We start from the raw sequence: 27,917 nt of genomic DNA on the forward strand, positions 1-27,917 counted from the left end.
GGACAAATCAGCGAGTAATTATCGCTTAACCTACGACTTTCGTAATATTCTAAACGCCAAAGCGAGGATACATTTAATACTTTATGCTTTGTTGACAATACTTTGGTTCAGTTTTACGAACTATAAACTCGTGCAATAAAAGAATGACGCGACGATTTATTTAAAACCTACCATTGAATGAAATGTACTTGTTGCTTCATTTCATTCTACTTGTTTAAAACGCGATGTGTCAAAATGCAATTGCGACTTGTACAAAAAATGTCAATGTTAAAATCTGAAACGTTCTTTTTTAAAACTTTCAAGCCGGTAATTTTATTTAAACCAGACCTCAATATAGAAACGATAACCCGTCTGCTCGGATTCGATAAAGTTACCATTATTCTACTCTAAAATAAAACGTAATTTCTCGCCTGTCGTCTCGACTATAAATTATCTTTATTTCCGTCATTAAAATAAAAAAATAATAATAATAATAAAAAAGAAAAGAAAATGTATCTCACAAGTATTCTCGTCAGTTCTCTTTTTAAATTTCGTTATTAAACGTTATTAATATACGTCGTCGATTCAGGAGGGAAAAATAATCGGTTCGGGTTGAGTAAGGAATGAACGACCAGCTAAGAATGAAGTTGGGCATCGAGACGATTTGCACGAAGACATCACTCGTCGAGAACTTAGTAGCCTCCTGCTAGCCCGTTTTCTATTCTAATTCCGATGCTATTCTGGTACCGGTGGAGGCAGCCAATGGGCAGCTCGTCCTCGCGGCTACCATACTCGCAAATACATCCCTCGCCGCGGACTCTTCACACTTCGTCTCGTCCGACGTGTGCACCCCCTTCCCCGTACCGGTCGCAGTTGTGTCCGAGGCATCGTCTGCGGTGCATTAATCCCGTATTCGCATATTACTTATTACGATCGTCCCCGCGTCCTTCATCAGTGATCGCGGTGAACGCTTCCGAGCTGAACTACCGATCTACGTCGAACGGTAAACGAGAGTCGAAGTTCGGCTCGCTCGGCCGGACCCTCGGTAAAAGAATTTCTTTCGCCGATCGACCGGGACGATCCTGAAGGGAGGTCAACACCAGGTGGAAGAAAGCTGCGATGCAGTGGCGTCGCCAGAAGAGAGTCACCCACGTGATCGGTTCCTCGAACCATGTGCTACTCTTAGCGAGGTACCAAGATGGTACGCAAACAATACTTCAACGTTGCATGGGGATAATGCAGCTCGTTGTATAATACATCGGGGCCGATATGTAAAGAACATTGATGTTGAAGTAGTAGAACAAATAAAAGGTGAAAGAAAACGGCGCCGAGTTTCCCCTTACCACCGGTTTGTGAAAGTAAAACTTATTATTAATTCGTGTACACGTTTTGAATTGGCGGCTTCGTTTTCTCGTTTGTCCTGTACGTAACTCTTACAGTTAATGCACAATGATCAATCCTACAAACTTCCTGCGTGATACGATCAATTTCGTACGAATTGCAGTTTAGAAGGATGTGAGCCCGGCGTTAATCGCAACGGTGCAAAATAGTAATTTCAAATGTCACGGAAATATCTAACATTTTTTTTTTTTTCTTCTCATTATTGAACATGACGTGACAGTCCAGCAATTACGTGTTCACTGATTGCTCACTTTTTATTAATCTTATTTACGTACGTATGTGAACGGGGCTTTTTTAGAAATCTAATCTCACGTCTATAGCATTACATATTTTATAATAAAATTCGGCTACTTTGTTATCTTTAAAATATCTCTCGAGTTTTGACATTCGTTTGATTTAAAAGCCGGATGTTCTGCATGTGTTAATTGTATCTGGCAGAATTTTTGTTTTATCATCTATATGTTTACGTAATTTTTTTTTTTTTATTCGGCAGCTCCCCCCGGTGAAGAAGATGAAGAGGAAGGTTTGCGAAAGGACTATGTAAAGGGCCAAGAGAAGGAGACAAATGCGCACACACACTTGGAACGAAATGGACAACAGAGTGGCTACAAACCACGTCGAGCTGGTACCAGCACTAGCGGCGGAAGTACGAGCGGCTACGCCAGCAGCGGCTCAAGATCGCACAGAGACGAGAGCACTGGCTCGCCGTCGCAGCCCAAGATCATCTTCAACGAGGAGGAGTATACGAGAATCACGACGCCGCGACAGGACGTTCTCTTCAAGAAGGGTTACCTATCGCGCAAGAAACCCTGGACTGGAAACGCGAGCACTAGCGCTACGCCGTCGACCACGGAGAGTCAATCGGCATCACATTCCACCGCAGGTGGTGATATTTGAATAAACTTATGGCTAAAATATTGCAATACATCAAAAACAAGCGAAGAGCGCAACTGCTGGTTTAGCTTTTTCTATAATTTATTAAAGTATTTCTGTTTTATAAATCGTTATTATCCTATCGTGAAATACGAATTTCAATGTTCAAGTTATTTAATCTATCGGTAAGCGAATATATGTTTAAATAATATTTTGTAGACGGCAGCGAAACTACAGAGGACCAGCAGCTAATAGACAGGGATAGTGGAACGGGAGAATATCCACCTGTGGTCGAGCCAGGAGCACAACTAGGATACGGAACGTTTTACGATCACGCGAGCGGCTATTATTACGAATATCCTGTGATGCTGGTCGGGCCTGCACCAGTACCTGCTCAAGTTGGACCAAATGTTCTAGCAACTGTACCCTGCGGCCCCGTTCCTTTAAGACCTATCGAATGGATCAATCCTGCCTTCGTGCCTAAACTTGCCAATCAGCCATATTGCTTAATGGACTATCAAGTAATAATCTAAAATCTCATTTGCCATCGATAAGAATATCAGAATAATTCAAATACTATATATAATTAAATAACAGAGTATTAATCTTGAAATTAAATAAATAATTGATTGTTACTGTAAAATAGTACTAAATTTTTGTAATACAGGGAAGAACTTGCTTTGTTAATGTCAGACATTAATAATAAATATTTAATTTAATGTTATTTAATTATTCATTTATAGACTACTCAAAGTACAGAACCAATTGCGATAGTGGAAGAACAAAACGGCACGATAGCGGCAGCGGAAGCTTCCAACAACGTATGGAATGAAACTGGCACTGGTAGCGCTAGCTGTAGCGTGGCCGGAGAAATCGAGGAGCAAACTGACGAAACAAACATTGCAACACTAGAGCAGCATGTGGTGAAGGAGCACGCGGAAGAACAATTATTAGAACCGCTACATCTCGAAGGGTATCAACATTTGGAGAACGGCATGACGACGGTTGATCCCTACATTGATCCGTTATTGATGCAAGAACCAGTGCATATGTCGCATATGATGCCGGCCGTACCGCAACCGTACATGTATCCTGGTCACTACATGTTTGGACCTCCCTTGGTCAACGTTAATGGTTAGTTGTGAGATAGCTAAGATTTAGGATCAAAGTCCCCCTGAGTAATGTACGCGTGCTATAATATACGGATTAGCAAGATCTGTATTTACTCTGCTATTTGCATGAGCAGACCTACATTCGCGCTCGTAGCCTTCGTTCTGTTCACAGTCGGATGGACGGAACAACGGACCAGTATATCGATTGCCCACGTTTGCGTTTAAGAGAAAGAAGCGTATTTCGGGGAGGGAGTGCTGGCACGATCGAGATGCACAATTTATTATATAACAATCGTGACAAAAAAATTTAAGAGTTTACTAATTGTCGAACATTTACTAGTTAATTTTAAAATGTTTTTTTTTTTTATGTTTGTAAATTTTATGTTATTTATTTAAAAATTATCGATATTTTTACAATTGCTTAGAAATAAAAATCTATTTGATTAACGATAAAGATTTTATTTAGAGCTAAATGATAATGCGAGACACTTTACGCAATCAATCGTTGCACAACAAATTAGCAACATGGAATAAAAAATATGAAAAAAGTAGCAGTATCAAGTTAATAAAATATTTATGTACGTGCGGATTGAGCACTCCTTCCTCGCATTGCATTGGTCGTAGTTCGCTTGATTGTACCTATTTCTAATGTTAAACGAGAACAGTGTCGATCGGAAGCGCGGCCAAAGGAAAGGGATATGCCCCGATTCATGACTTCTGTCCCGTCCATCGGCATCATAGCTGTTTTATTACCGCCGTGCCTCTACCACATTCAAGGTAAAAGGTAATAATTCGCAAAAAAAAAGGTACCACGCTTTAGACACGATCGTGGAAAACGGGAGCTTCGAGTTCTCCAGCCTCGTAAAACAGTTTCGTAAAATTGCTCTCGGCATATATTTTTTTTTTTATGTCGAGAGTACCCGGTGTACGTAATTCATCCTTCACGATCGTTCCTAAAGTTTCAACTGTGTACACGCTCGATTTGTCTGTTTGTCGTTCGCGACTAACGACATATGTCACCTGCATAAATGTAATCGATGTACATCTCACAGCTGCGACACGCTATATTGTCCCATTTTTTTCACATTGCACCCGTAACGAAACATATCTCATGCGAGAGTCCATTGACTCACGGCTACCGCACGAGAAGCCACATCGTTCCATGGTTAAGTTAGGTCACACCGGCACAATTTAATATCAGAAATATGTCTCGTCTGCGCGAGAGACGTGACATAAAAGTTTGGCAACGGCAGCGAGCTGCTACATCTCAAATAGAATTCGTCAAAAATAACACTTGCGTGTCGTTTGCTTCGATATATGAAAAGTTGGAAAGCACTGTGAAGCAGCGAAAAGCCAGCAGGTTCACTTTACGTGACAACTCCGACACGTTTCAGCCGCTCATTTACGCTCCTGTGATCATAATTAAATCGCTGATCGGAATCGCCAAATGCACTGAAATATTATTTAACGTTAACCGTGTTCTTCGTGCCTTTCGATAGATTAATAACGCGCAACTATTTTTTTTTGTCCAAGGTGTTACCATTCAGAGCGGACCTTTAGTGAGAACTATGGACGTAACAACTATGATGGCGTGCACCAAGCGAAAAAAGAAGAAAAAGAAAAGAAAACTGAGAAAACCTACTTTGGTAAGGCGACAAAGTTTATCAACTTAAAATAAAATTAGTGTTTTTTAAAAACTCTTTTTTGTGGAAGAAATTAATGCACATACAATGAAATGTAAAATTTATGAATTAAGATGCGATAACATATTTCATTGATGATGAATATCAAAAATATCACGCATTATTTTCGTAATTTTATTATACCTCGTTATACTATTTTTGTTGCGAGATATTTTTAGCCAAAGTATCATTTGGTTAAAGCGTCTTTTTTCTGATTAAATTTAGGGTAACACTGAAGATGAAGAAGAAGGTGAATACAGTTCCGAATGTGATAATGAAGTATCGTCTTCCCGATTGCCTTGGTCTGAATGTTCGACCTCAACCACAACTACAACGACGACGGTCACGAATCGACCGCTTAATCCCGAGTGCCAGGAATTTCAATTGCGACCGAGTTTGCAATCGCGAATTCTCCCTGGTCCTGTTTCGACATCCATCGTCGCTACTGTATCCGAAGAAATCACACCATTTGTCAATGACGCACCAGATGTGTTAACGTCCTGTATCGAAACGGATTCCACCAGTCGCGAGACCGAGACGTGTAATTCGTCAATTGCTCAAAGTCTAACGAACCTGGAAGAGATAACAATCTGCAATTCGGAGCAAAATATTAGAAAGATATCTTTAGACAACGTTCAATTAGTGGCAGTTGAACACACGCCAAGAAACAAGAGCACAGAAATTAACAGCCAAGCGAATCACTTAATTGCGAATATAGAAATAGCGAACGATGCTACGGAAGTGAGCAACAGTGCTGTAATTGAAGCGCTCTCCAAGACTGATACTTTGGAGAACAATAGCGAGTCAACCAGTGCCAATGCCAAGCATGAGTTATTCGAAAATAATAGCAATGACGTTAATCCATTAAATAATCATGTTAAACGTTCTGAAGAAAGCTTAACTAATGGCAATACAAATCACGAACATCTTACCGACTCAGAGGAAAAGAAGTCAAAGTCAAGATCGACGAGTCCTCAAGACATTAGTTCTAGTTTAACAACGCCGAACGTCAACGAAAAGGAGGAAGTTCAACGATTGCGGCATTGCAATTCGTCTGCTACGCGAGCACCGTCACTTGGACTGCCCAAAAAATACAACAAGAAAGGTTTGAAATTTGTAAGAGAGTCTACTCCCGGACCAGATTTAAATGATTCTTCGCACTTGGATGTTGAAAATGGGATGCTCGTACAACAACTCGAAGCTAACAACTTGTCAGATGTAGAATGTAAACACAGTATTATAAATGATAAGCTGGAGCAAAAAATAACGAACGAGAAAGACTCGGCGGGAATGCATAACGAGGATACAATCAAAGAGACAAGTCGAGATACAATCAAAGACTCGAACGAAAGTTCTGAGTTTGAAAGCCAAACTCGACTGTCGAAAAGATATCCTATTACGGCTGCGGTGAAGGAGTGGTTGCGACGGGCGAACTCGCCCGATCTTTTCGTAACGTCGGCGTCGGGTTCAGAAAGCGAGACGGATGAGGATGACGACGAAGAAGTGGACATAAAGCCGCCAAAAAACTTGCAAAGCAACCCCATGCCTGCACTATCTGCTAATAGCGGTGTCGATAACGTTACGTTATTGTCGCGCATGGCTAGCTGCGGCGAATTCGCAAAGATCAACGTTAACAACAACATTAACAACATTAGAAACGATCAGATGGAACTTGATTCAACGTCAATTGGCAGAAGAAAGAATGCAAAAGTTGTGAAGAGGAAAACAAAGGCAAAGAGAAACGACAAGCGAAACAGGAACGTTAATGAGAAAACGCAGAACCAATTGGTTTCTTCGCTAGTTTCGTTAGACATAATTACTGCCGTAAAATCGAAAGATAAAGATGTTGGTGACGTTTGCGAATTTACTCAGAAGGATAGCGTTGTGGGTATGAGGGTTGCTTTAAGTTCTCGGATAAATTCGAAGAGAATTGATACAAGACGAATGAAAACATTGAGAAACATCAGTAAAAAGCCTGTTGAAAATATCGATATAAAAATGCGACGTATACGTAATATAAATGACGAAAAAGACAAAGAAATGAGTGAGGACGGTGTGATGAACGTACGAACGTTTGAAAAAGGAGAAATTATCGTTTCAGAAGATGGAAGGTTGTTACCGTTAACTTTATATGAACCTGTTCCGTTTAACGAACATAATAATTCCGTCGCGAGAACCGCTGCTGATATCGACGTGATTAACAAAAATGTTGTGGAGGCGCACGAAAAGATCAGCAGCGAGAACGAAGAAAACGATAGTATAATGATAGCGTCCTCGGTTAGCATAGAAGAGCCCGACGTGTTGGAGTGCTGGGAACCAGAAACAGTAGAACCCGTAATAACCCCGAGAAAGATGTTGCAAAGTCCAGGAGTCTTATGCGAGGGTGAAGCAGCAGATGATGATAACATCGAGATCGGAAATGCTACTGTGGAACATGTGCAGAGGTATTACAGATTAGCGCGAGATATTATCAACACGGAAGACGAATTAAGTGAGTTTAGCACGTCTATAATCTCGTCAAAATCGAGAACAGTGCCAAATGATCCGGAGGACAAAATAATCGGGTATTTCCGCAGCGAAGAGATCCCGATCTTTATACCGGACAAAAATCAGAATGTTACTATGGAGAATGAGAAGATACCTGTTGACGAGGCGTTCGAAGTGTACGAAAGTTATTACACTGGAAAATCACCGTTCTTGTCATTCGATTCAAAGATATTCAGGCAACGGTCATTATACGGTCAGAACAGCGAGGGTCCGATACCCTGCAGAGCGGTGTGTTGCAACATACAATAATATCGAGGATACTATTCTTTCACAAATTCTTTTCCTTTAAATAGAATTTAAAAAAGAAATATATATATATATGTATGGTATTTTATTTTATATTACATACCGCTTAGAGGTACATAATATGAAACGAAACACCTTGTATATTATTATAACATAGAGCTTATATTATAATAATATATTAGTACGTAATATCGCATGAAGGCTGTCTTTTTTGAAGTAGGCCAAGACTTGTGCTTTCCCTGGATACATCGTACAATATATATTCACACGGCGTCATAAATATCTGAGCGTTTAAAGTTACTCGTGGGAAAATGTTTTTTCGTATTGCTAATCCAGATATACTTATCAACTTTTTCGGAGTATTTTATATTTTACATAATTATGTTTTCTATAGTTTTATTGTTAAAATACCTAAAGTAATATGATAAAGTAAAGATAAACTAAATAATAAAGTAAAAAATAAAAAAAAAATTTAATATTTGTAAAGTTAATGTTAAAATTTTAATATTTAACATTATTTTTATCGTGTACAACAAACCTAAAACGCGTGCAAGTTTTAAAAAATTTGATTGATTATCTTTAAATACTTCCCGTTTAAATCAGATATGAAGTACAATAACTACAATTTTTTTTAATCTTTGAAACGTTCGCCTTTCTTAATTTATAATGCTCCGATGATATTTATGACGGTGTGTTACACGTAATATGCATGCGATATAAACCAAATGTCCTGTCTCCATTGAACGGAGATTTAACGAACCGATATCCTTTCGAAAGTTCAGTGACACGCTCAAAGACGACAAACATTATTTCAAAAATATCGCGCTTGGCGATACATTTTTGTAAATAGTTTTAAGAGTTTGTTTGTGATGGTTTCTGTGGAAACTTTCAAAATTTTATGTGTGTGGGAGCATGCATTGTAGCAAATCACTCTACGATAGCATTTTACCATTATCGTCATTAAGCATTGCCGTATGTTATTGTTCTCAATCAAAGACAAAGATTGTAACGTTTCGATGTTCAGCTTTTATCTGAACCGAGCTTACCGAGAGGCAATATGTTGTTTTTCCTCGGGGGTTGTAGAAAAATCGCGAATTTTATTTTGGATGTAACGAAAAGGGGAGAAAGATGTACACGTATATGGAAGAAATGTTAAGGCATGAAAGATGTCAGACTGTTGTTTTTACTCTCGCTACGATATCTCGTAATACACTCAGTCGAAATGACACAAAAGCGTTATTTTTAGAATCTATATAAAAGACACGAATGTTAAAAGACTAGGAGTTATTGTTGCACGTAATCACGTTGGATGGCCTTTGGTTAGGAAAGTTTTAACTGCTCGCAATTTTTAACTCGGTATTACCAGAGTACCTAGCATATTCCATCTGCAAGCGAAAGAGAGGTTTTTCTTTCTCTAGTCGAGGAGGAAGAGAAACGTTATTGAAGAGGGACGACAGAGCAAATCGTTCAATAATACATGCTTTTAAGTAGCGATACGTAATTGCGTAGATGTAATATCGTATCCTCATATTAGGAGGTACTAGTTAAAATAAAAAAAAATATTAATAATAAAACGAGCAGTGATAAGAGCAGTGAGCTGTAGCTTTAGTCTGTTATTGAAAAGTATAACGAGATGTATAGAAAAAATCTTATGACGGTTATATAACGAATCTATATTATAATCGACGGATGCTTAGAGCAAACGGTCGCCAAATTGATTTTTCCTGTCTCTAATACTTTATTTAATGCAAAATTCGAATTTTTAAAATAATTATTCCTTCAGTTGAGAGATACAAATAGGTGTCAGCTTTTAAATTCTGACATCTTTAAAACTGACCGCGGATGACAAACTTATTTTTGACTCCAAATTTGTATTTTATAGCACGAACCGTAATTGAACGTAAAAAGGGTGATTCTATCTCTAAACATTCGTCGAGAAATTAAGAAGAAGTAAAGCCGTTTTTTGTTTTGTTTTTTTCCTTTTTTTTTTATTTTTTATTTAAATAGACGTCTCAATCGAAATCGAATGAACGCACCGCAAATATGCATATGTATGCTTATACATATACATAATAGAAAAAGCTGCACTTGTTACGACGATAACCCACGCTTTAGTTGATTTGTGTCCAAAGATAGATTGAGAGAGTATATCTTAGGTTGCATAATCGCGTGTGAGTCGGTTAATAGACTGGGTTCGCGAAAAGTCATGTATCCCATATCATAAACGCCCATAATACCTCATAAAAATATGTAAATAGTTATTCGAGGCATTAGCAAAACGCAAAATAATAATTAATAAATACCAATACATTAACAATAATAAAGGGCAGAAAAGAGAGAGAGAGAGAATCGAGTGGACAAGTTATAAAAATGATAAGTGAAAATGATAACTTGTACGACGGGAGGAAAACGCGACACCTAATTACACAGCAGCGATATATAGACACCATTGTTCCTGCAAAGCTCTAGTTTCGTTAAGCATGAATACGTATAAATCATTTCCAAAAAAATGATCAGGCGTAGCTCTATGGACGTTCGTTCACACCAAAGTAACATTAAAGAATAAGTATGGATATATATCGTTACATTGAAAAAAGAAAAAAAAGAAAAAAAAAAGCGCGTTGCATCAATTGTGTGCCTTATTCTGTGGCGGCCGTTTTTGTAACTATTTCAAAGCACTCTCCTTGATAATAGTCAGTAGTGTGATATCAAGGTGCGATTAAGACTTGTTAAAATTGATAAGAGTATGTGTGTGAGAATATGAGAGTGTGCACGCGCAAGAGAGAGAGAGAAAAAGAGAGAGAGAAAGCGTACGAAGAGGGACGCCCGCTTGATGGGATGATAATGAATCCTTATCAATGCATGTGTACCCAAGAACTCGTTTAGATTCCTTTTCACTAAATTATCGACCTCCATTCATTGGACGCGTTCGACCCAATTATATGCCGATTATTCATGAAGACATTAAAGCGTTGCATCTTACACACGAGTCATGTTACTGTACAATTACATCTTAGTTGAAGTTAACATGTATGGAATAAGTGTACTTGAATTTTGTTGTGTTTTTGCTTATAAAAATATGAATAAAACGTTTCAATTTTTAAAGTCAACAGTGGTTCATCAATTTAATCATGCGTCCATATAAATAACTAAATAATAAAAAATGTTATAATGGTATAAGCGCTATAAGCAATCAATTTTACATTAACTTATTTGGAAGGAACTTAAATGGAAGAGTATTAGAAAAAAATATACATTGTATGCATATTAAAACACTATAATCTTAAACAAAATAAGAGTTACCAAATATAATTTCAGTAAAACACAAAACAAAGTGAGTCGACAAATTGACAAGGTTGAGAAAAATCTCTTAATCCTATCTCATTTTTAAATGTAACAAAGTTAAAGTAAATTAATCCATTTATATTTTGCACATTCTACGATACTTAAAAAAAAAAGGCAGTAATTAAAAAAAAAACTATTAATTTGGTCTTTAAGGAGACGGTTAAAAATATGAAACACATAAATATATCTATTAATTTTATACGGTGTAAGCATAAATAATTTAAATAATAAAATTTTATATACTTATTTTATACCAACTATATCAAAGTCTTATATATTAAAATTTTATATAATATTAATATCCTTTTTAATAGCGTGCAACTTGATAATCAATCTAACGCTTAAAATATCATTATAGTTATCTGGAAATTTAATTTTCCAAATTTTTATTAAAATATTGCTATTGTTATTTTGAAGTATTCATTTTTCGACATAATTTGCCTCTTTCCTCAATTATATCAATGGCGAGTTTATTGATAAAAGGATGTCTAATCTTCCCGTTAATTGCAACAAAGAACTCGTCTAATTCTCCTGGAATGTTATCTCTTTTCTCGTATTCATACGCTTGCATCAGCAAATCTAGTCTATCTAAATCTTTTACATATTGAGCTTCAGGGGACTCTTGTTTTTCATATTCCTAAGTACATAATAAAAAGTCAATGTTAATATTATATTAAAAAAATTAAAGTAAATTAAAAAACACAAATGTAAAATATTTGTCGTCTATCTTACACGAAATATTTGTAATATTTCGGGTCCCTTATCACCTAGCAGCAGACAAATATTTTCCATAGCTTCATCTTCCATTCTGTGTTTTTCGTCCGGTGGTATGCCACAGAATGGTGTTATGTCTCCCACAATACATTCAGCCAAGTCATGAATTAATGTCATTTGCATTATTCTACAAATTAAACAATGTTTTGTTAATCTTCTAGTAATTTTTATGCCCTACACATGTACTCTTACTACCCTACATATGTACTCTTACATATTTATATAATTAAATTAGAAACTTATATATCATTAAAAATAATATAACAATAATGTCCTACTTGGTTTTATCTAAATTTTCTTTTCCATCAACCAAAAATGATAACATTGCCATTCTATACATATGTCCAGCAATTGTTTCTGGATCAGGTATATTCCGTTTTACCCATCCAGTTCTTTTCATATGCTGAAAAACATAACAAAATTGTGCTTAAATAAATGTATATTACATACAACTAATTTCCTTCTAAAGTCTTCTAAAAAATTGGAATAATATAACTCTTAACATAAAATAACACACACACACACACAGAAAAGCATATTGGTCAGAAAATATTATTGAAGTTTCTTTTTCTAATAAAGAAAATAAAAGTTAATAGAAAATTTTATTTCAATAAAAACACAAAAGTAACAGCAATATAAAAAATTATTACTAAAAGATATTGCTAAAGAGTTATGTGTCTCATATCCAACAATTTAATTTATTTAATTATGCAACACTATTGTGATACAATTTATTAAACAATAAAGTTTTATCACAGTTGATAAAGCTTATCAAAATGCTCATATGTCAGTAATGTTATAAACAAGTAAATCATCGAACAAGAAAAATAATCCCCTTATTATTTACACCAATAAATGCTCTTCCTTCTCTTTGTTTTTGATTTTACTTTTAATATAATTTTTATCTCAAATTTTTAAGCTTTAATATTTAAAAAGTTTGGAAAATATCCAATAACTTTGTTACATTGATATTAAGAAAAGTATGAAATGATTATATTAATACTAACTTAAAGTATAAAGAAAAAGTCTACCATACAGTGAGCTACAAATTGCTGATTACCTTCAAAGGTCACTTATGTATATGTAATTAAAAGATCAAATTCTCTTCCATATAATTTTAAAAAATATTTCTTATCTCAATCTTTAAATCTTCAATTATTAACCAAAAACTATTAACTAAGATACATTAATACCTTAAGGTTCAACTTCTTGACAACTTTACTTATCAGGTATGCAATAAATATATTATCTGTCAGATAAAATTACCAAGAAGTTGGAAAAACCAACCATAAAAAAAAATATATATATATTTATATATAAAAATATATGATAAGATTGTCAAGAAAAATCCTATATACTGTTTGTTGCAACTTCAAGACTAGAGTTTTTATTGAGTGTTTAATTATTATTTGTTATGAATTGAAAGAAATGATGGCATATAGTTAAAACGAAAATGAGACCGTTATTGGCAAGTGTCACGATGTCTCCTTACATAAGGATTTGTTCTTTTATTTTCTTTTCTTGGACAAGTAGTACCATTCTTTTCCTATTTCCCTCCCTACCCTACAACGATCTATTTTTACGAAAGGTTTCAGAAATTACTGCCAAAATGGTACTCTGCACTATCCTTTTGCCTAACAAGCAAAGGTCACTTGCAAAATTTACAAATATCAAGATTTGACAATAGCGAGTATGTCATCTAAAGGTTTACCTTCAACCGACCGACCAGTTCCATAAACTCCTGCAATCGCTTAGTGTCCTGCATGACGATCGTTTAAAATTGATTAAAATGATCGTTTCTCGTCGTCGTCAATTGTACGAAGCTACTCCCGCTTGAGTTTTAACAGCCGTGCTACTTCCGCTAAGTGAAGACGTTCCAAGACTTCCGTCTCAAGACTTGATGGCTGACGGAAATATAAAGCGAGAACTGCGAGAAGAAGTGTGCACTATACAGAGAACTCACAAAGTAGAACTGATCACAACTAACCAGAGAACAGTCAACTCCCAGAGTATCGTCGCGACTCGCGAGCAATACGCCTCACGCGGCGACAATGTGAAATTTCGGTGTCAGGGATACCACGTTGAGAAATATAATACTGACTGCGTCGTGTGGGAATACGTATGTATACGTACTCACACGATTGCACCGCTCGCGTGAACGCACCGCAAGAGAGGAAGGATAGAGAAGGATGAATGCAACTCTCTTCTCCTTGTTCCTCCAATATTTTGCTTGAACCGAGAGCTAGCGCTTGAAAACTCTTTCTGGTCTCTCGCGGCCAGAAAGCAGTAACAAGAGAAATGGGTATCCATTTCTTAACAATTTATAAAAAATTATGTAATTGCTTAAATACTGCTCATCGCGGTGTCGAATAAACTCTCACGCTGCTGGAAATACATTTTCGTTTATTTCCATTTTTTTATATAAATTGTGCGAATTATAACTTATTTAAAAAGATCAAATTAAGATCTTTCTTTTTCTTTGCCCTCCAACGGATCCCTCGAACTATCGATACGATCGATGCATTTACAGACGCGTCATTAACAAGGAGACGTCGTACAAAGTTCGGCGACGGCTTTAGCTTCCCCTTAAGTCGCTTTTTGTTATAATTTATGCCAATTTATAAATTGATTACGATATTAATCAATTGATGCAATAGGCTTATCACAATACATATCGAATGCTGTTCTTATCGAACCAACAATTGACTGCAATAAATCAGCGTTAAATGCGTGTCTTGGAATGTCCAGATGGTTTCACATCAAATAACTTCCTAACGAAATACACTTGTACCATTGTCGTCAACGTAATAACCAATACTTGTGCAATTGACCACGTCTGTACATAAGAGTTATTGTCTAACAGCAGATTTAAATCTCTGGCTTCTCGGTTCCTGCTCCAATATTGAGTAACGAGCATCTCATTGATGTTTTTCTCCACATTTGTAATTGTATTCTAGTAAAAAAAAAAAAATCAATAATTTCAATTTGCAGCTTATAAAGAAGTTTACATGATATACATACTGTAAAGTTCTCAACAGAGAGATTTAGTTCTTCTAATTCCTGTGTATATTTCTGCCATTGGTCATATCTAACAATTAATAAAAAAAAATTAACATTTTATATCTCTATTTCTCTAATTTTTTAATTGTTTAATATTATATATATTGTTATTAAATTAATTACGCATCTTACCTAATTACTGTAATGTACAGACTGACTAACTTTGCAGCAAATCTTGAAAACTGATTATCAATGCACACACTGTAATAACCACCGTTTTGTGATTGATCCTGATAATCAGCATTGGTACGCCATTGATAAGGATATACTATAACCCCTTCGGGATTTCTCACGGCAAAACCAGCTTTTCCATCTCCGCCACGCAAAACCTACGATCAAAACAAGCTGTTTAAACAATATTGATACGTCAATGCGCCGATTACTTTCCACATCAACACTGCCATATTAAAATAACGTATCTTTTTCTCTAATCTATTTTTTACTAATTGCATAAAATAATTCGTATGTCCTGTTGGAAGCAAATAAAAACGTGTGTCATTTTCTACAGCAAGATAAATGATGCGAGAAGTGCGAATTTATGTGATCGACCGTGCTCCCACGAGTCGTGCGGAGAAAGGTGCTCAGAAAGAAAGTTCTCCGCGAGACCATATGGTCAATCGAGCGGGTCACGTCACGGCTTTCTCGAGTACCCGGCTCGAAAGAGGCTTGTTCTAGGTACCTGGAAGCTGACGTAAAACGTCGCGCCCGGGTTCACATACTGGAAGTAGCAGTCCTCTTTGCCGGCGTCGATGTGCACCTTATAGTCCATCGCGACCGCGGGTAAGTTTTCGTAAGCGTAACCGTCGGCCAGAGGCGCGATCAGAACCAGGGCGAGCACGCCGAGTAGCACGCTGCCGAGCTGCACGTGGTGGGACATCGCAGCGCGATGAGCATCACAGCGAGGAATATCGGAGCAACACTAGACCACGTGCGATTCTGGAGGCTCGTAAGCTGAAACGTCGGTCACGTTGGAGGCTCTGCCTGGCGTCGGAGTCGAAGCACTCGGAGGCTCCGAATCGGAGCCTCGGAACGTGTCTCCCACCACGCGCCACCGGCTAGGCGCGCTCTCGGGCCTCTCGGCGATCAGTGTTCGCCGATTATGCAATTGAGCCGAAGGAAATCGCGGCCGCAACTTGCAAACGGAAAAGAATTGCGACGGCGAGCCGGGCTAGCGACTGTCGCAGCGTGCAAAATTACAGTGCACGCGGAACTACGCATGGCCGCGCGAGTGCACGCGTACGTATTTAAAACCCGCTTTTTGGGCAGAAACCATGGTTCGACTCGGTGATTCTTGGCAAGACATCCGGAAAAAGCAGCGTTAGTGTAGGATAATAGATCGCAAATGATTCTGCATCTTTATAACAATTACACTTATCTATAGATAAGCATCGTATTTACACAATCTTGTAGCTTGATTTTTTTTAATTACGACTGTTCTTATCACTTCGGTATTATTCTTAGTATACAATTATTGTGCGGCGGTTAATGTTATCAAGTTTTTGTTTAATTATAAAATTAAAATCAATGTTTTAATTCACGTATTTTATACGATTTTACAGAAAATGGCAGGTGTTGTGTGCCTAATATTTTTCCTGCTGGAAGGAGCAGCAGCTTGGACTGCCAATATCACATCGGATATAACTGTACATATGAATCAAGTAACATCGGTTCCCTTTAGCATATATAACGCAAGTTCATCTGACTCACAAGCATGGATTACTGGCACAGATTCACATATTGCAACATCCAGTTTCCACATAACAAACAGGACTAATCAGACTTCTTTCAATGGTATTTTAAATGTCACTGGTGTATTCCTTGGCAGAACAAAATTAACATTAATAGAAATAATGGTAAGTACTAAATAAACTCTGCTATCAGTTTTTGTTAATTTATGAAAGTGACCAAGGCTTCTCTTGTTTCAGGATACTTTACAAAACAGCCAAGAAGTATCTCTCATTACTGTAGTACGAGAAGAACGCACAATAGATCATATATTTACCGCCAGTGTAGCAATACTTGTGTCAATTTTGTATATTAATTTTGGCTGTGCCATGGATTGGAGCGTGTGTCGCAATACGTTAAGAAAACCGATAGGTCCCGCCATAGGTTTCTTCTGCCAGTTTCTGATTATGCCAGTGGTATATTTCATAAATAAGAAATCAATAAAATAAAATTTCTTTTTTTCTTTATTCAGGTTTTTTAAATCTCGATTTTATATTATTTCCAGTTAAGTTTTCTCATTGGATATCTTTTATTTCCCGATCGTCCTGAACTGCAAATAGGCATGTTCTTCACAGGAATAAGTCCAAGTGGCGGCGCTTCCAACATGTGGTCACTGCTACTGGACGGAAATTTGAATCTTTCAATTACCATGACCACTATATGCACCATTGCTGCATTTGGTAAGTAATATATGACACGTAAAAGCATATTCTATATAATATTTTATATTTTTTTATTTTTTCTAGGAATGATGCCATTTTGGATTTTTACCTTAGGCAAATATATTTTTGCACAGGGAGAGATTGCAATCCCCTATCGCCATATCGCCACTTTAGTAATTGGTCTCATAATTCCACTGGCCGTAGGATTTTTGATTCAAAAAAAGCTTCCAAGGATATCGAAAATATTAGTTCGCATAATGAAACCTTTTTCTGTGATCTTAATTTTATTCATTATTATATTTGCTATCACAACTAATTTGTATATGTTTAAATTGTTTTCATGGGAGGTAAGTCCATAATTTTTTTTTTTCTACTTTTAAGATAAAAATTTAATGTAATGACGTAAAATTTGCTTATTTTTTTAATTTCAGATTCTAGTTGCAGGAATGGGATTACCCTGGTTGGGCTTTATGTTTGGTTTTTTAATAGCCTATATCTGCAAACAACCTCAAGCTGATGTACGGGCTATTGCCATTGAAACTGGTGTTCAAAACACAGGGATATCGATCTTTTTGCTACGATTTACATTGAAACCACCTTCGGACGATTTAACTACTGGTAAATATATACGATATGCATACGAGATATCAATATTTAATCGTCTAATAAAATTTTCTTTTCCGGTGATTTACAGTGGTTCCTGTATCCACCGCAATGATGACCCCGGTGCCGTTACTTATTTTATTTATAATAAAATTAATTTTTCGATACAGACAAAGAACAAAAATGGAAAGAACGCTAGAACCTGTTCCATCATTAGAAAAGCTTCAACAAACAACAGATATTTCTACCATTACACAAGTAAATGAACCAGGATTGATTAATGGCACAGAATGATTAATAATGAAATTAAGTATTTTAGAAATAGATTTGAATTAGTTGGCGTAATTTTGAACATCACGATTATTTTGACAAATAATACTTCAAGAATTTGAATCTCAAAAAATCTACGATAAAAATCCATCCAACAAAGAACCAATGACGTATAAGTACAATTATATAAATATATATATTTTTTTTATATATTTTATATATATATATAACTGTTAATTATTGGAAATTTAATTTTTAATGTAAATTTTAATAAGGACAGAATGTAAATTTATATATGTATAATGTCTAACGTTACTCATCGAAGTATTGTTAAATATTTAAGATCGTATGTTTTCTGCCGATGATACTACTTAATAGTTATAACAGTACTTTAATTTACTATTGTATGTATTATACAAATGATTGTTGTTTAGCGAACAGAAGTATTTTATACATTTTAAATGAAGGTTTACAGGCATTTATATATTTTATTTTTAAATCCAAACAAAAGTAAAGCGTTGTAGTTCACTAATAGATTCGAAAGTTAATTTTAAGAAAGAATTTGTATGTAACAAATATACGCAATTAAGTTTTCAATGCGTAAAATTAAAACGAGCTGAATCCAGATTAATGAAAATAAACGGAAAAAGTAGTTGATCGAGTGCATAATGATTCTTCATTATGATTATATAGCTTTTGCACTTAAATTTAACATAAAACCGTAGGTCAGACCCAATCGTATTAAAGAATTGTCAAACGCGCATTTACAGCTGATTTTTCTTCTAGTGTTGTCAAACCTACACACTCGTACTCCAGTTAGCTTGAGGTTAGTTCATCCAGCTTAGCTAGAAAAAGAACCAAATCAAAGACGAAGACAGAAAACAAGTGTAATAATGGCGTCACCCCGACCCAAGTCACCTCGTACTCCGGTTTCTCTGAAGAAAGAAGATAAAGAGGAGAGCTTCTGGGACAAGATTGGAACTTTAGGACGAAAGAAACGAATCAAAGAAGGTATCTTTTTGTTCTTCTATTTTATGACAACGTGAGACCTATACAAAATTGCTTACGTCACTTTTCGATCAGTCCTATATCCTTATATGGAGCTCCACAAGAAACTGATAAAGAAAATTAAAATTGTCTAAAAGAATTTTACATTTTATTTTATATTTTACTTAAATCAGCTATTTATGTGTGCTAATTAAAGATTCAGCTCGTTTTATTTTCATATAAAGCAACAAATGCTTCAACTTATTAATAAAAGTTTAAAAACATCCAAAAATGCACGATTTATATTTAAAAAATGTTGTATTTCTAGTGAAAGATGTGCAAGAGGAAGGAAAGTATGCCATTGACTCACCTGGATATGCAGCTAATCCTGAAATGCCGCCAGAAGAGTATGCCCTCGACGAGAATGAAGAACGTTCTATGATAGAGCCAAAGTCCCTGGAAGACTCCAAGGTGCAAGAATTGATCTGTATTTTGATCGAATGGATCAATGATGAACTGGCTGACCAACGAATCATTGTGAAAGATATTGTGGAAGATCTTTATGATGGACAAGTGCTGCAGAAGCTTTTAGGTATACCTGTTACAATAATAATTAATCTTTTTAATTGCTTCTTACAATTTTCAAAATCTAAAAATTCCAAAAACAAAAGTTTGTAGTAAAAATTAAGATAATTTAATACTCAGCACTTAATTACAATTTTTTAATTTCAGAAAAACTGACTGGAGAAAAACTGGATGTACCTGAGGTAACTCAATCTGAGGAAGGACAGAAGCAGAAGCTTGCTGTGGTCTTGTCTACCGCCAACCGTGTGCTAGGTCGAAAGCCGCCTTATAAGTGGAGCGTGGAATCTGTGCATTCAAAAAATATCGTTGCTATTCTGCATCTGCTTGTTGGCCTTGCGCGTCTGTTTCGTGCTCCTGTCAGATTGCCAGAAATGGTCGCCGTCCAAGTGGTCGTGGTACGCAAAACGGACGGCCAGTTAATACACAGGACGGTAAGAGAGGAGCTGACGACGACGTATGAGGATTTAGGCATGCGTTGTGAGCGCGACGCGTTTGATACACTCTTCGATCAAGCACCTGACAAGCTGGCTGTAGTAAAAAAAGTGAGTTTATTAGATGGTGTTTTCCTGATAATTTTTTAAATTAACATTTACTGCTATAAATATTAAAAAATTTTAGGATTTATTACTCTTCTATTTTTTCAGTCTTTGGTAACGTTTGTGAACAAGCATTTAAGCAAAGTGCACTTAGAGGTGACTGACTTGGATAATCAGTTCCACGACGGTGTGTTTTTGATCCTGTTGTTGGGCCTTTTGGAAGGTTTCTTCGTTCCTTTGGGTAGCTTTCACTTAACGCCAAAGACTATTGACCAAAAAGTTCACAATGTCTCTTTTGCGTTTGATATTATGCGAGATATTGGATTGCCAAAACCGAAAGCTCGTCCCGAAGGTTTGTAATTTCTGAATAAATCATTATTATTCTAATCTTGCATTTTTTAAACTTTAAATTAAAAAAAAAAATGGTTTTTCTCTTTTACAGATATCGTAAATGTGAATCTGAAATCAACGCTTCGTGTATTATACAATCTTTTCACAAAATACAAGGGCATAAATTAGCAAAATCGATGTAAGGAATTAATTTTATGCGCAATCGTTATATTGCAATTATAACGATAATCAAAATATTCTAACAATTCTGCTACCATTAAACTGCCGTTAAAAATTTATTCAATATAGATCTAACATATTTAATTGTACTTTTTACATTTCATGAAATAACTCTTTTAATAATATAAATAATATAAAAAGGAAATGTAAAAATGTACAACTAGACAGAGAAAAAAAGGTAATGTTATATGTATATACTATATACGTTGTACAAGCTTTAAGCAACTTCAAGTGCCTTTTTATCTATATTCATATATAATATTAAATTATATATACATATATATACATTTAAAAATATAATTTTATATATACATATTTATTACACGCACAGTTTTGAGATATTTAACAATGTTTATTAATATATGTATCGATTTATCTAATAGGTATATATTTCCTCATGTATTTCCCTTACAAAATATCTAAAAAAAAAAATCTCACGGTCCGTTTTAAATAGAATTTAATGTGGAACGTGAATATCGGCCGTTCACTTATCGTTATTCGTTTGGAATTGTGTCAACGCAACTCTATGTGCCTGCTCGTCGTCGTTTCGAGATGATCGATCGGGCACGTACGTGACAGGTATCTATTGTTTTTTTTTCTCCGCCCGATGAAAACGAATCTACATTCGGCCTCGTGCACGAGACGCAATTCAATATGCTATCTTTGAATACGGTCGTCTACATTCATATTAATATATAGGAAGTATTCAGAAAACGAGCGGTATATATTTTTAGCCAGCACTGATATGTTCTTTTTTAAAGCATTGTTATAATTAATAACAATAAAGTTTACATATGCTTAAAAAAAATAGATTTAAAAAATGTTTAATTATTTTTTACTGTAATAAAAATTTTTCTTTAATAACTTGTTTTAAATTAAGGGAGCAATTAAAATTTTTTATGCAATAAGTATTTTTTTTTAAGTAATAAATTAAACTATTATTTTTTAATTAAAATAACTTCTATTTTCGTCTAATTATGCCGCCGTGGTTGATTTAACGACAAGATCAACGAACGAGCGAGCGAATGAGAGAAAAAAAAAAGATATAGACTAACCGATAACATAAAGGTAGTGAGTTCCGTACCGATAAGAGTCTGAGATGTAATTTCGCGGGATTACGCTTCCGAAGCACGCGATGTCGCGCGACACGGACGATTCGGACTTGGTGTCTTTAGTCTTCTCTTGATTTTTCGGCTACAACTACGGCAGTTACGGGCACCGCAGTGGTAACGGGAAAGATTCGCGCCGCGCAATCAAGTCGCCTCGGCTCTCGCGTGCCGCACGTTTTTACCCACCTGGATTACATTTTGAGTGACATTTGCAGTAATTGCATTTCTCTTGTGTAGCGCGCGTGCCTACGTTCAAATCTGCTTTAAACCGCCGCTTGATCTACTCTTCTGCGTTATTACTCACGTATTTTAACTCGGTGAGAAGGCAACATTTGATCATAAGTCAGTGACGAGCGACGCTGCCCAGAAGTCCAGGAATTTAGAAATCCAGAAGTCGATTAGTGATGTCGACCAGCGAAAATAGTTCATCATCGAATCCAGACGCGTCAACAACAGTATCCAACGACGTCGAAATCGCTGTTCACTCCGAGACTCGTAAAACCAGCATATTCACGCTCTATGCGAAGATATTTCGCCTGCTCCTTACAGCGCGAATACCAAACTTCAGCCTGCTCAGCGACGACCTGCGTAACAGAGAAGTGGAAAATTTGATACTGCCAAGCGATGAAGAATGGCGTCACCGAGTTTACCATAGTCTCGTCGAGCTGCAGAGAGAAAGAGACGCTGAAACGGCAGAAGATAGGTAAGACTATGCGGACAATTCAAATTTAAATACTTTTCTTTAACGGTAAGACAGTATTCATGAATAAACAAATCGCGTACACAATATTAATACTTACATTCAATCAAATACTTACTATACTTGGTAAAAAAAACTACGTGCAGATTGGTAATTTTTTTTTTAGAACGGATTCTGGCAAAGATAGCAAGCGCCATATAATCCGCAAGAACTCGCAAGACTGGGAATGGCGTCCCAGAGAAAAAGGATCACTTCCGCAAGGTAGAAAAGATGAAAATATCGTTGGCTCTTCGACGATTATTTCAGGACTCTTTGGCAGTGGTGGCTCGATGACGGAGGCTCGTGTCGAGCCAGGTTGGCGGGTCAAGGATATCCTCTTGGCGGCCAAAGTCCTGCAAAATACACAGCCTTTACTAAACTACGCCAACGAGGCTGAAATGAGACGCGTCTTCGGTTTAGTATACGACGTTCTGAGATGTAAGACGTTTACCTTTTGAAAATAAATTTTGTGTGGGAACTAATCAGCCACTTGCGATATCTTCCTTTCAACGGTTGCAAAATTTACAGATAAGAACATCTTGAACCGCGCTCTCGAGAATGCTGGCTTTTGGCATCGCAATGGTGCGCTGAAAGAACGAGAGCGAGTAGTCTGGTTACTGCTTTACGATATGCAGGGAAGAAAGTTTGCTCGTCGACGTGGCGAAGGTGCAACTGAGGCTCAAGACAGGATACTCGAGGTTTATCTTGCAGTTATACCGCCTTTAAACTCAGAAACAGTATCATGCTGTAAAAAAAAAATGCGAATTTATTAATAAAAGTGAATTAAATACATATTCATATAAAAAAGAAATCAATTTGTTACAATATTTTTTTACCATTTCAGACTGTCGAATTAAAGGACATCGAAGATGCTTTGCTGAAAGCGAAGACGCATTTGGCAGCGAGCATTTCGCGACTTCGAATTAAAGGATCTGCACTCAACCTCGGTTATTTCTAATTTTCAATTCAAATTTGCTAGAAAATAGTTTTTCATTAATAAAGAACAAAGCGCTTAATAAGAAATCATGTTTGAGAAATATTTGCGTATTAATATGTTAATTAATTATGTTTAGATGAGCTTCTTCCAACGCACCTGCGTATCGCGGAGGGAATATGCTGGGCAGACCAGAGCGCGATTGCTTCTGGATGGATTAACACCATGAGAGTGTTCAGTAAAGATAAATTCATAGAAGACATATCGAAAGTGACGCTAGAGCTTTGCGACGATACTGAAGTGGCAGAGCTCAATGAGAACGAATATACTTTCGATCCAATTTGTCCAAAAGTAATCAATCTGCTCGATAAAGCACGAGAGAAGCTTGCTGTGTCTAATTTGGTGCGCGACCATCGATTTATTTTCTTGGTAAATAGATTGTTTCTTTTTTTTTTTTTTTATATTTTTTTTGACTTTTTAAAAAGTTAATATTTATTCAGGAAAGATCTCTCTGCCTCGGAGCTGCCACGTTAGCGCAGGCAATACGTGTCGCCCGCCTTTGCGGTCCTGTAATTCTCACGCATTCAATTGCCCCTCGTCACACGGGCTATTTGGCAGGGCTCTTGGCAGACATTGAAGACAGTGGGAGGCTTCTGGCTTTCGGCACGGGAAACAATCGTTGCGAGTACGAAGCATATCTAATGACTTTAGGCATCACTCTGCAGCAATGTAGAATATTTTCTGAAAGGTAATAATAAAATAATGATTATTATTGCCACTGCAATATTTTTATTACCTCGAATTTTTATTACCTCGCTGATTCCAAGAGAAAGCTAGTAAAAATAAATTAAAAAATATTAAAAAAAAAAAGAAAGGTTAGAAACGTTTTTATCGTTTGTGTTAACTTGTTCAAGTCCAGAAGAAATTTAATAAGTCCAGACATAGTCTAGATATAGACACTTACCCTGTTATTTAATTATTTCTTCGTTACTTCTTGCTGTTATCTACCATTGACGCTGTTATCTCTGATTCAGAAACGTCATAAGTGTTTACTATTTAGGTACATCGCGCCACCGCCGTCCATCGAGCTGGAAAGAGCAACTATTGTTTTAGCGACTCCCCCGTGCAGTTATACCGGCATCCGGGACGTTGTGGACCTCGCCGTCGCTCGTGGTGGCGACATTGCGTTGCTAGAATCTTTGACTAGCGACACAGCCGGTGGAATCAAACAGCCGCGCGCACTGTTGGCCGAGCAATTTTCCACTCTGAAGTACGCCTTGACGAGGCCGAACATACAATTTCTGATCTACGAGGTGCACACGATTCTGCCGTCCGAGACCACGGAGATGATTCGCCAGGTTGTCGAGTACGCGAATCAGCTGGCAACGGAGAAATACATTCGCGAGCACCCCGTGAGTGAGATTTTATTTTATCCGAGGTAGATTGTTCCCGTTTTCAGATAAATTTGTCGAATTGTAAATATATATATATATATATTTACATAAATAATATAATACATATATTATATAAGGAAATTGAAACCACCTGACTTTAGTGAATGGGCCAACACGTCGGAGTTTATAAAAAATTTTTTTAAACATAACACATTTTTAATACATGTTATAAAGGTAGTTTTGCATGTACACTTTGTTACCTTGCAGCCAAAACGAAAAATTCTGTCTAAAGACACCAGCGGGAAAGTTTCAAAGACAGTCAGACCCGATTCCTGTAAACCAGAGCAATTAAAAGAACACTGGGAAGACCAATTGCAGGTGCAACACGAGCCGGTATTATTATCCAAACAGGAGAACGAGGAGGAGGAAAAATTATTAGATGCAGCTGACGTTGTTGTAAGATCGTTTACAAATATCGTCACATTAAAAAAACAAATCAAATTTTTTTATCCTCGTATTAATACTGGTAAAATTTAGGTACCTGATAGCGATCTGTTCGAGGTAGGGACCATCGACGAAATTTACGGCGACTTATACAACGAGCGTGTACTAGATCCAGGCTGCTTCATTGCAGTGATCAGGCGGAAAGAAATGATGCAGTTCAACTCACTTTTTATGATTAAGGTCGCGGAGTCGAAAGGATTGTTCGGTGACCCTGACAAAGAGCGAAGTCCTAAGAAAATCGAGGCACCGCCGACGGCGGTGCGTCCGGTGTCTCGAGCTAGTCGCAAAGGTTTTAAGCGTGCCAAAGTACGTGAAGATTATATTATCGATTATTTTGTATACCGTGCCTTGATTTGTCTATAAAAGTATTAATAATGTCGCATAATCTTCGAGCTAATTTATATATTGTTCTGCAGGTCGAGATAGATCGCCTAGCGACGCCTACACATGCCTGGATGCTGCGAGCTTCAAAGAAACGTCAACCGTGTCCTCGTCACAGCCGACGTATCGTACGCGACGAGAAGATGCTGTCGACGCAAGTGCGAGAAACGCGAAAACGAGATGCGCGCCGATGGTGGCGGGATGCAATCACTTTCCTGATCGATTCAGAGAAAGACCAGGATAACCGGAAGGATTCTGATTTCCAATTCTATGCAACGCGCTCGGATCCGTTTACCCAAAAGCCGCTATATCCTTTTCGCGTGAAAAACATGATGCTGTCGAAGTGCTATCGTCGTTTTCGACAAGAGATTTTAGCAGTCGACTCTACCTAGAACACGATTATATTTCGTGATCAATATCGGAAACAATATCGTAAACTTTTAATTCTCGTGGAAATAGACATTAGGTGGTACGAATAAAATCTATTTATATTCTAGAAGGAAAAAGTAGAAATGACTGTAGTTCTATTCTTTAATCACGTGCGAGTAACTGGGACGCTGTTGGTTCGATAAATAAGTAATAGCACATCTCCGTTATACATACATGTTTATACATTTTTATTTTTAGAGATTTTAAACTTAATAGCTGATGATAGATGCAGCAAAAAACTAAAAAGTAAAATAAGAAAAACTTGTATGTACATAAAGTGTCATATACGATAATTGTAAGGATATAAATCAATAACGAATTTATAATGACAAAATTAATATTTATTAATTTCGCGCTTGAAGTAACTTTTAAATATCAAAAATGTATTAAGAAAATAATTATCTTAATAACGTTAAGAGTCAGACACTTCTAACATGTATTCAAGATTGTCTTGATCTCTACCCAGAAAAAAAGGTGAATACTTTTGTACTTGTCTAATAACAAATCTGGGGGATGGTCCGACTCAACTTTTTGGAAACTTTATCTAACATGCATTTGTCTCGATCTTTGTTTCAAAATGAATAAAGACACATGACATATTACCAGTCAGGTAAAGTTACCTAAAAGTTGAAACAATCGGCTCCTAGCTCTTTCTTCTTTGTACTTTTGTTATCGTTCTTACGTCATTGCCCGTTAATTCACTATTATCTACTAATACCCGAGTTATGATGGCGTTTACAGGTCGATGGGATGAAGGTCGCCGATGTGCGAGAGGCAGTGCGATTCAGTAAGGATTACGCGCTTAGGATTACGACTCGATTGTACTGGAGATTATAACTTATCGTTATTTTGGTGACAGTATGAGCGATCCCGATCACTCCTATCGTACTAGAGAGGAAATTAAAGCTGTGCAAACTGAACAAGACCCAATCAGACTGTTTGCCAACCTTGTCGTGGAAAGAAAGGTATAATGACCGAAAAAGACGTCGAAGTAACTTTATTACTTGAAAGGTATTATTAATATATATTATTATTAATTATATTATAATACACTACAGCATATTAAAAATTTTAAAGATAACTTCTTAACTTCCATTACACAAAATGGAACTTAAGAAGTTATCCTTGAAATTCTTATAATAGTTTGACAGCTGACGCGTGTTTCAACTTCTCGTTGCGTGTCTAGGACGTGCGGATGTCAGTCTACAAGGAAGTCGATCAGGAAGTGGAGCAAGCCAAGGCCGATCAGTGGCCAGAAATATCGGAAATCTCGACTAACGTTTACGCCAAACCGCTGGAGAACATTCGCGGCAACGATCCCTGGGAGCTACATTGAAGGGCAAATTAACTCGAGGCTCTACACAAACTCGTTAAATTGCTCTCAGGATTTCGCAATTAACATCACATGTATTCTCTTGGCAAAAAAATATCAACCATGGTCGTGAAAGGTATACGTATCTTTTTAAAATT

General features: G+C 36.7%; 6 protein-coding genes and 1 long non-coding RNA gene across 14 annotated transcripts in view; 4 read left to right on the plus strand and 3 right to left on the minus strand.

Moving 5' to 3' along the window:
* LOC139105758 (uncharacterized) overlaps window positions 1-10,950 on the plus strand; it is a 25,672-nt gene extending 14,722 nt beyond the window's left edge. Inside the window, exons 1-6 of one of the 2 annotated variants that reach the window (XM_070662031.1) lie at window positions 555-1,180; window positions 1,874-2,263; window positions 2,473-2,774; window positions 2,997-3,387; window positions 4,899-5,011; window positions 5,273-10,950. In XM_070662031.1, coding sequence (XP_070518132.1) covers window positions 1,099-1,180; window positions 1,874-2,263; window positions 2,473-2,774; window positions 2,997-3,387; window positions 4,899-5,011; window positions 5,273-7,843 — 3,849 coding nt within the window. In that variant the 5' untranslated portion in view covers window positions 555-1,098 and the 3' untranslated portion in view covers window positions 7,844-10,950. Of the gene's footprint in view, window positions 1-554; window positions 1,181-1,873; window positions 2,264-2,472; window positions 2,775-2,996; window positions 3,388-4,898; window positions 5,012-5,272 lie in introns of those variants that run through there. The other variant, XM_070662032.1, reaches the window with a different exon arrangement.
* Window positions 10,509-14,023, minus strand: LOC139105785 (5'-deoxynucleotidase HDDC2). The gene is made up of 4 exons (XM_070662077.1): window positions 13,671-14,023; window positions 12,238-12,362; window positions 11,918-12,086; window positions 10,509-11,822 (listed from the first exon to the last, which is right to left on the minus strand). The coding sequence occupies exons 1-4, from the start codon at window positions 13,722-13,724 to the stop codon at window positions 11,592-11,594; spliced, it is 579 nt and encodes a 192-aa protein (XP_070518178.1). The 5' UTR covers window positions 13,725-14,023; the 3' UTR covers window positions 10,509-11,591.
* A 321-nt stretch (window positions 14,024-14,344) lies between these two features.
* On the minus strand, window positions 14,345-16,037 carry LOC139105782 (transmembrane emp24 domain-containing protein 1). Its single transcript, XM_070662075.1, has 4 exons — window positions 15,699-16,037; window positions 15,152-15,348; window positions 14,981-15,047; window positions 14,345-14,912 (listed from the first exon to the last, which is right to left on the minus strand). The coding sequence occupies exons 1-4, from the start codon at window positions 15,894-15,896 to the stop codon at window positions 14,682-14,684; spliced, it is 693 nt and encodes a 230-aa protein (XP_070518176.1). The 5' UTR covers window positions 15,897-16,037; the 3' UTR covers window positions 14,345-14,681.
* LOC139105770 (ileal sodium/bile acid cotransporter-like) lies at window positions 15,661-18,811 on the plus strand. Of its 5 annotated transcripts, none has more exons than XM_070662055.1 (7): window positions 15,661-15,799; window positions 16,579-16,872; window positions 16,945-17,160; window positions 17,250-17,424; window positions 17,491-17,753; window positions 17,838-18,024; window positions 18,101-18,811. In XM_070662055.1, the coding sequence occupies exons 2-7, from the start codon at window positions 16,582-16,584 to the stop codon at window positions 18,301-18,303; spliced, it is 1,335 nt and encodes a 444-aa protein (XP_070518156.1). In that variant the 5' UTR covers window positions 15,661-15,799; window positions 16,579-16,581; the 3' UTR covers window positions 18,304-18,811. The 5 variants fall into 5 exon arrangements, with proteins under 5 accessions (XP_070518156.1, XP_070518152.1, XP_070518154.1 ...); XM_070662051.1 differs by lacking the exon at window positions 15,661-15,799 and adding an exon at window positions 16,098-16,255; XM_070662053.1 differs by lacking the exon at window positions 15,661-15,799 and adding an exon at window positions 16,105-16,342.
* On the minus strand, window positions 17,273-24,849 carry LOC139105795 (uncharacterized). Of its 3 annotated transcripts, none has more exons than XR_011546244.1 (10): window positions 24,704-24,821; window positions 24,552-24,572; window positions 23,899-24,480; window positions 23,642-23,780; window positions 23,257-23,550; window positions 22,885-23,158; window positions 22,371-22,650; window positions 20,029-20,379; window positions 19,637-19,864; window positions 17,273-17,360 (listed from the first exon to the last, which is right to left on the minus strand). It is a non-coding gene; the product is annotated as an uncharacterized lncRNA (long non-coding RNA). The 3 variants fall into 3 exon arrangements; XR_011546243.1 differs by lacking the exon at window positions 17,273-17,360 and adding an exon at window positions 19,294-19,394 and having other exon boundaries at window positions 24,704-24,820; XR_011546242.1 differs by lacking the exons at window positions 17,273-17,360; window positions 24,552-24,572 and having other exon boundaries at window positions 19,740-19,864; window positions 24,704-24,849.
* Parvin (beta-parvin) lies at window positions 19,133-21,339 on the plus strand. Its single transcript, XM_070662079.1, has 5 exons — window positions 19,133-19,290; window positions 19,595-19,858; window positions 19,999-20,393; window positions 20,496-20,739; window positions 20,830-21,339. The coding sequence occupies exons 1-5, from the start codon at window positions 19,173-19,175 to the stop codon at window positions 20,904-20,906; spliced, it is 1,098 nt and encodes a 365-aa protein (XP_070518180.1). The 5' UTR covers window positions 19,133-19,172; the 3' UTR covers window positions 20,907-21,339.
* Window positions 22,471-27,867, plus strand: LOC139105794 (uncharacterized). The gene is made up of 12 exons (XM_070662086.1): window positions 22,471-22,769; window positions 22,933-23,243; window positions 23,334-23,503; window positions 23,650-23,752; window positions 23,879-24,168; window positions 24,240-24,487; window positions 24,800-25,151; window positions 25,401-25,589; window positions 25,671-25,943; window positions 26,054-26,921; window positions 27,189-27,458; window positions 27,634-27,867. The coding sequence occupies exons 1-10, from the start codon at window positions 22,471-22,473 to the stop codon at window positions 26,408-26,410; spliced, it is 2,592 nt and encodes an 863-aa protein (XP_070518187.1). The 3' UTR covers window positions 26,411-26,921; window positions 27,189-27,458; window positions 27,634-27,867.
* Window positions 27,868-27,917: the final 50 nt, after the last annotated feature.

The sequence above is a fragment of the Cardiocondyla obscurior genome, linkage group LG09, assembly GCF_019399895.1.
Source record: "Cardiocondyla obscurior isolate alpha-2009 linkage group LG09, Cobs3.1, whole genome shotgun sequence".
NCBI lineage: Eukaryota > Metazoa > Arthropoda > Insecta > Hymenoptera > Formicidae > Cardiocondyla > Cardiocondyla obscurior.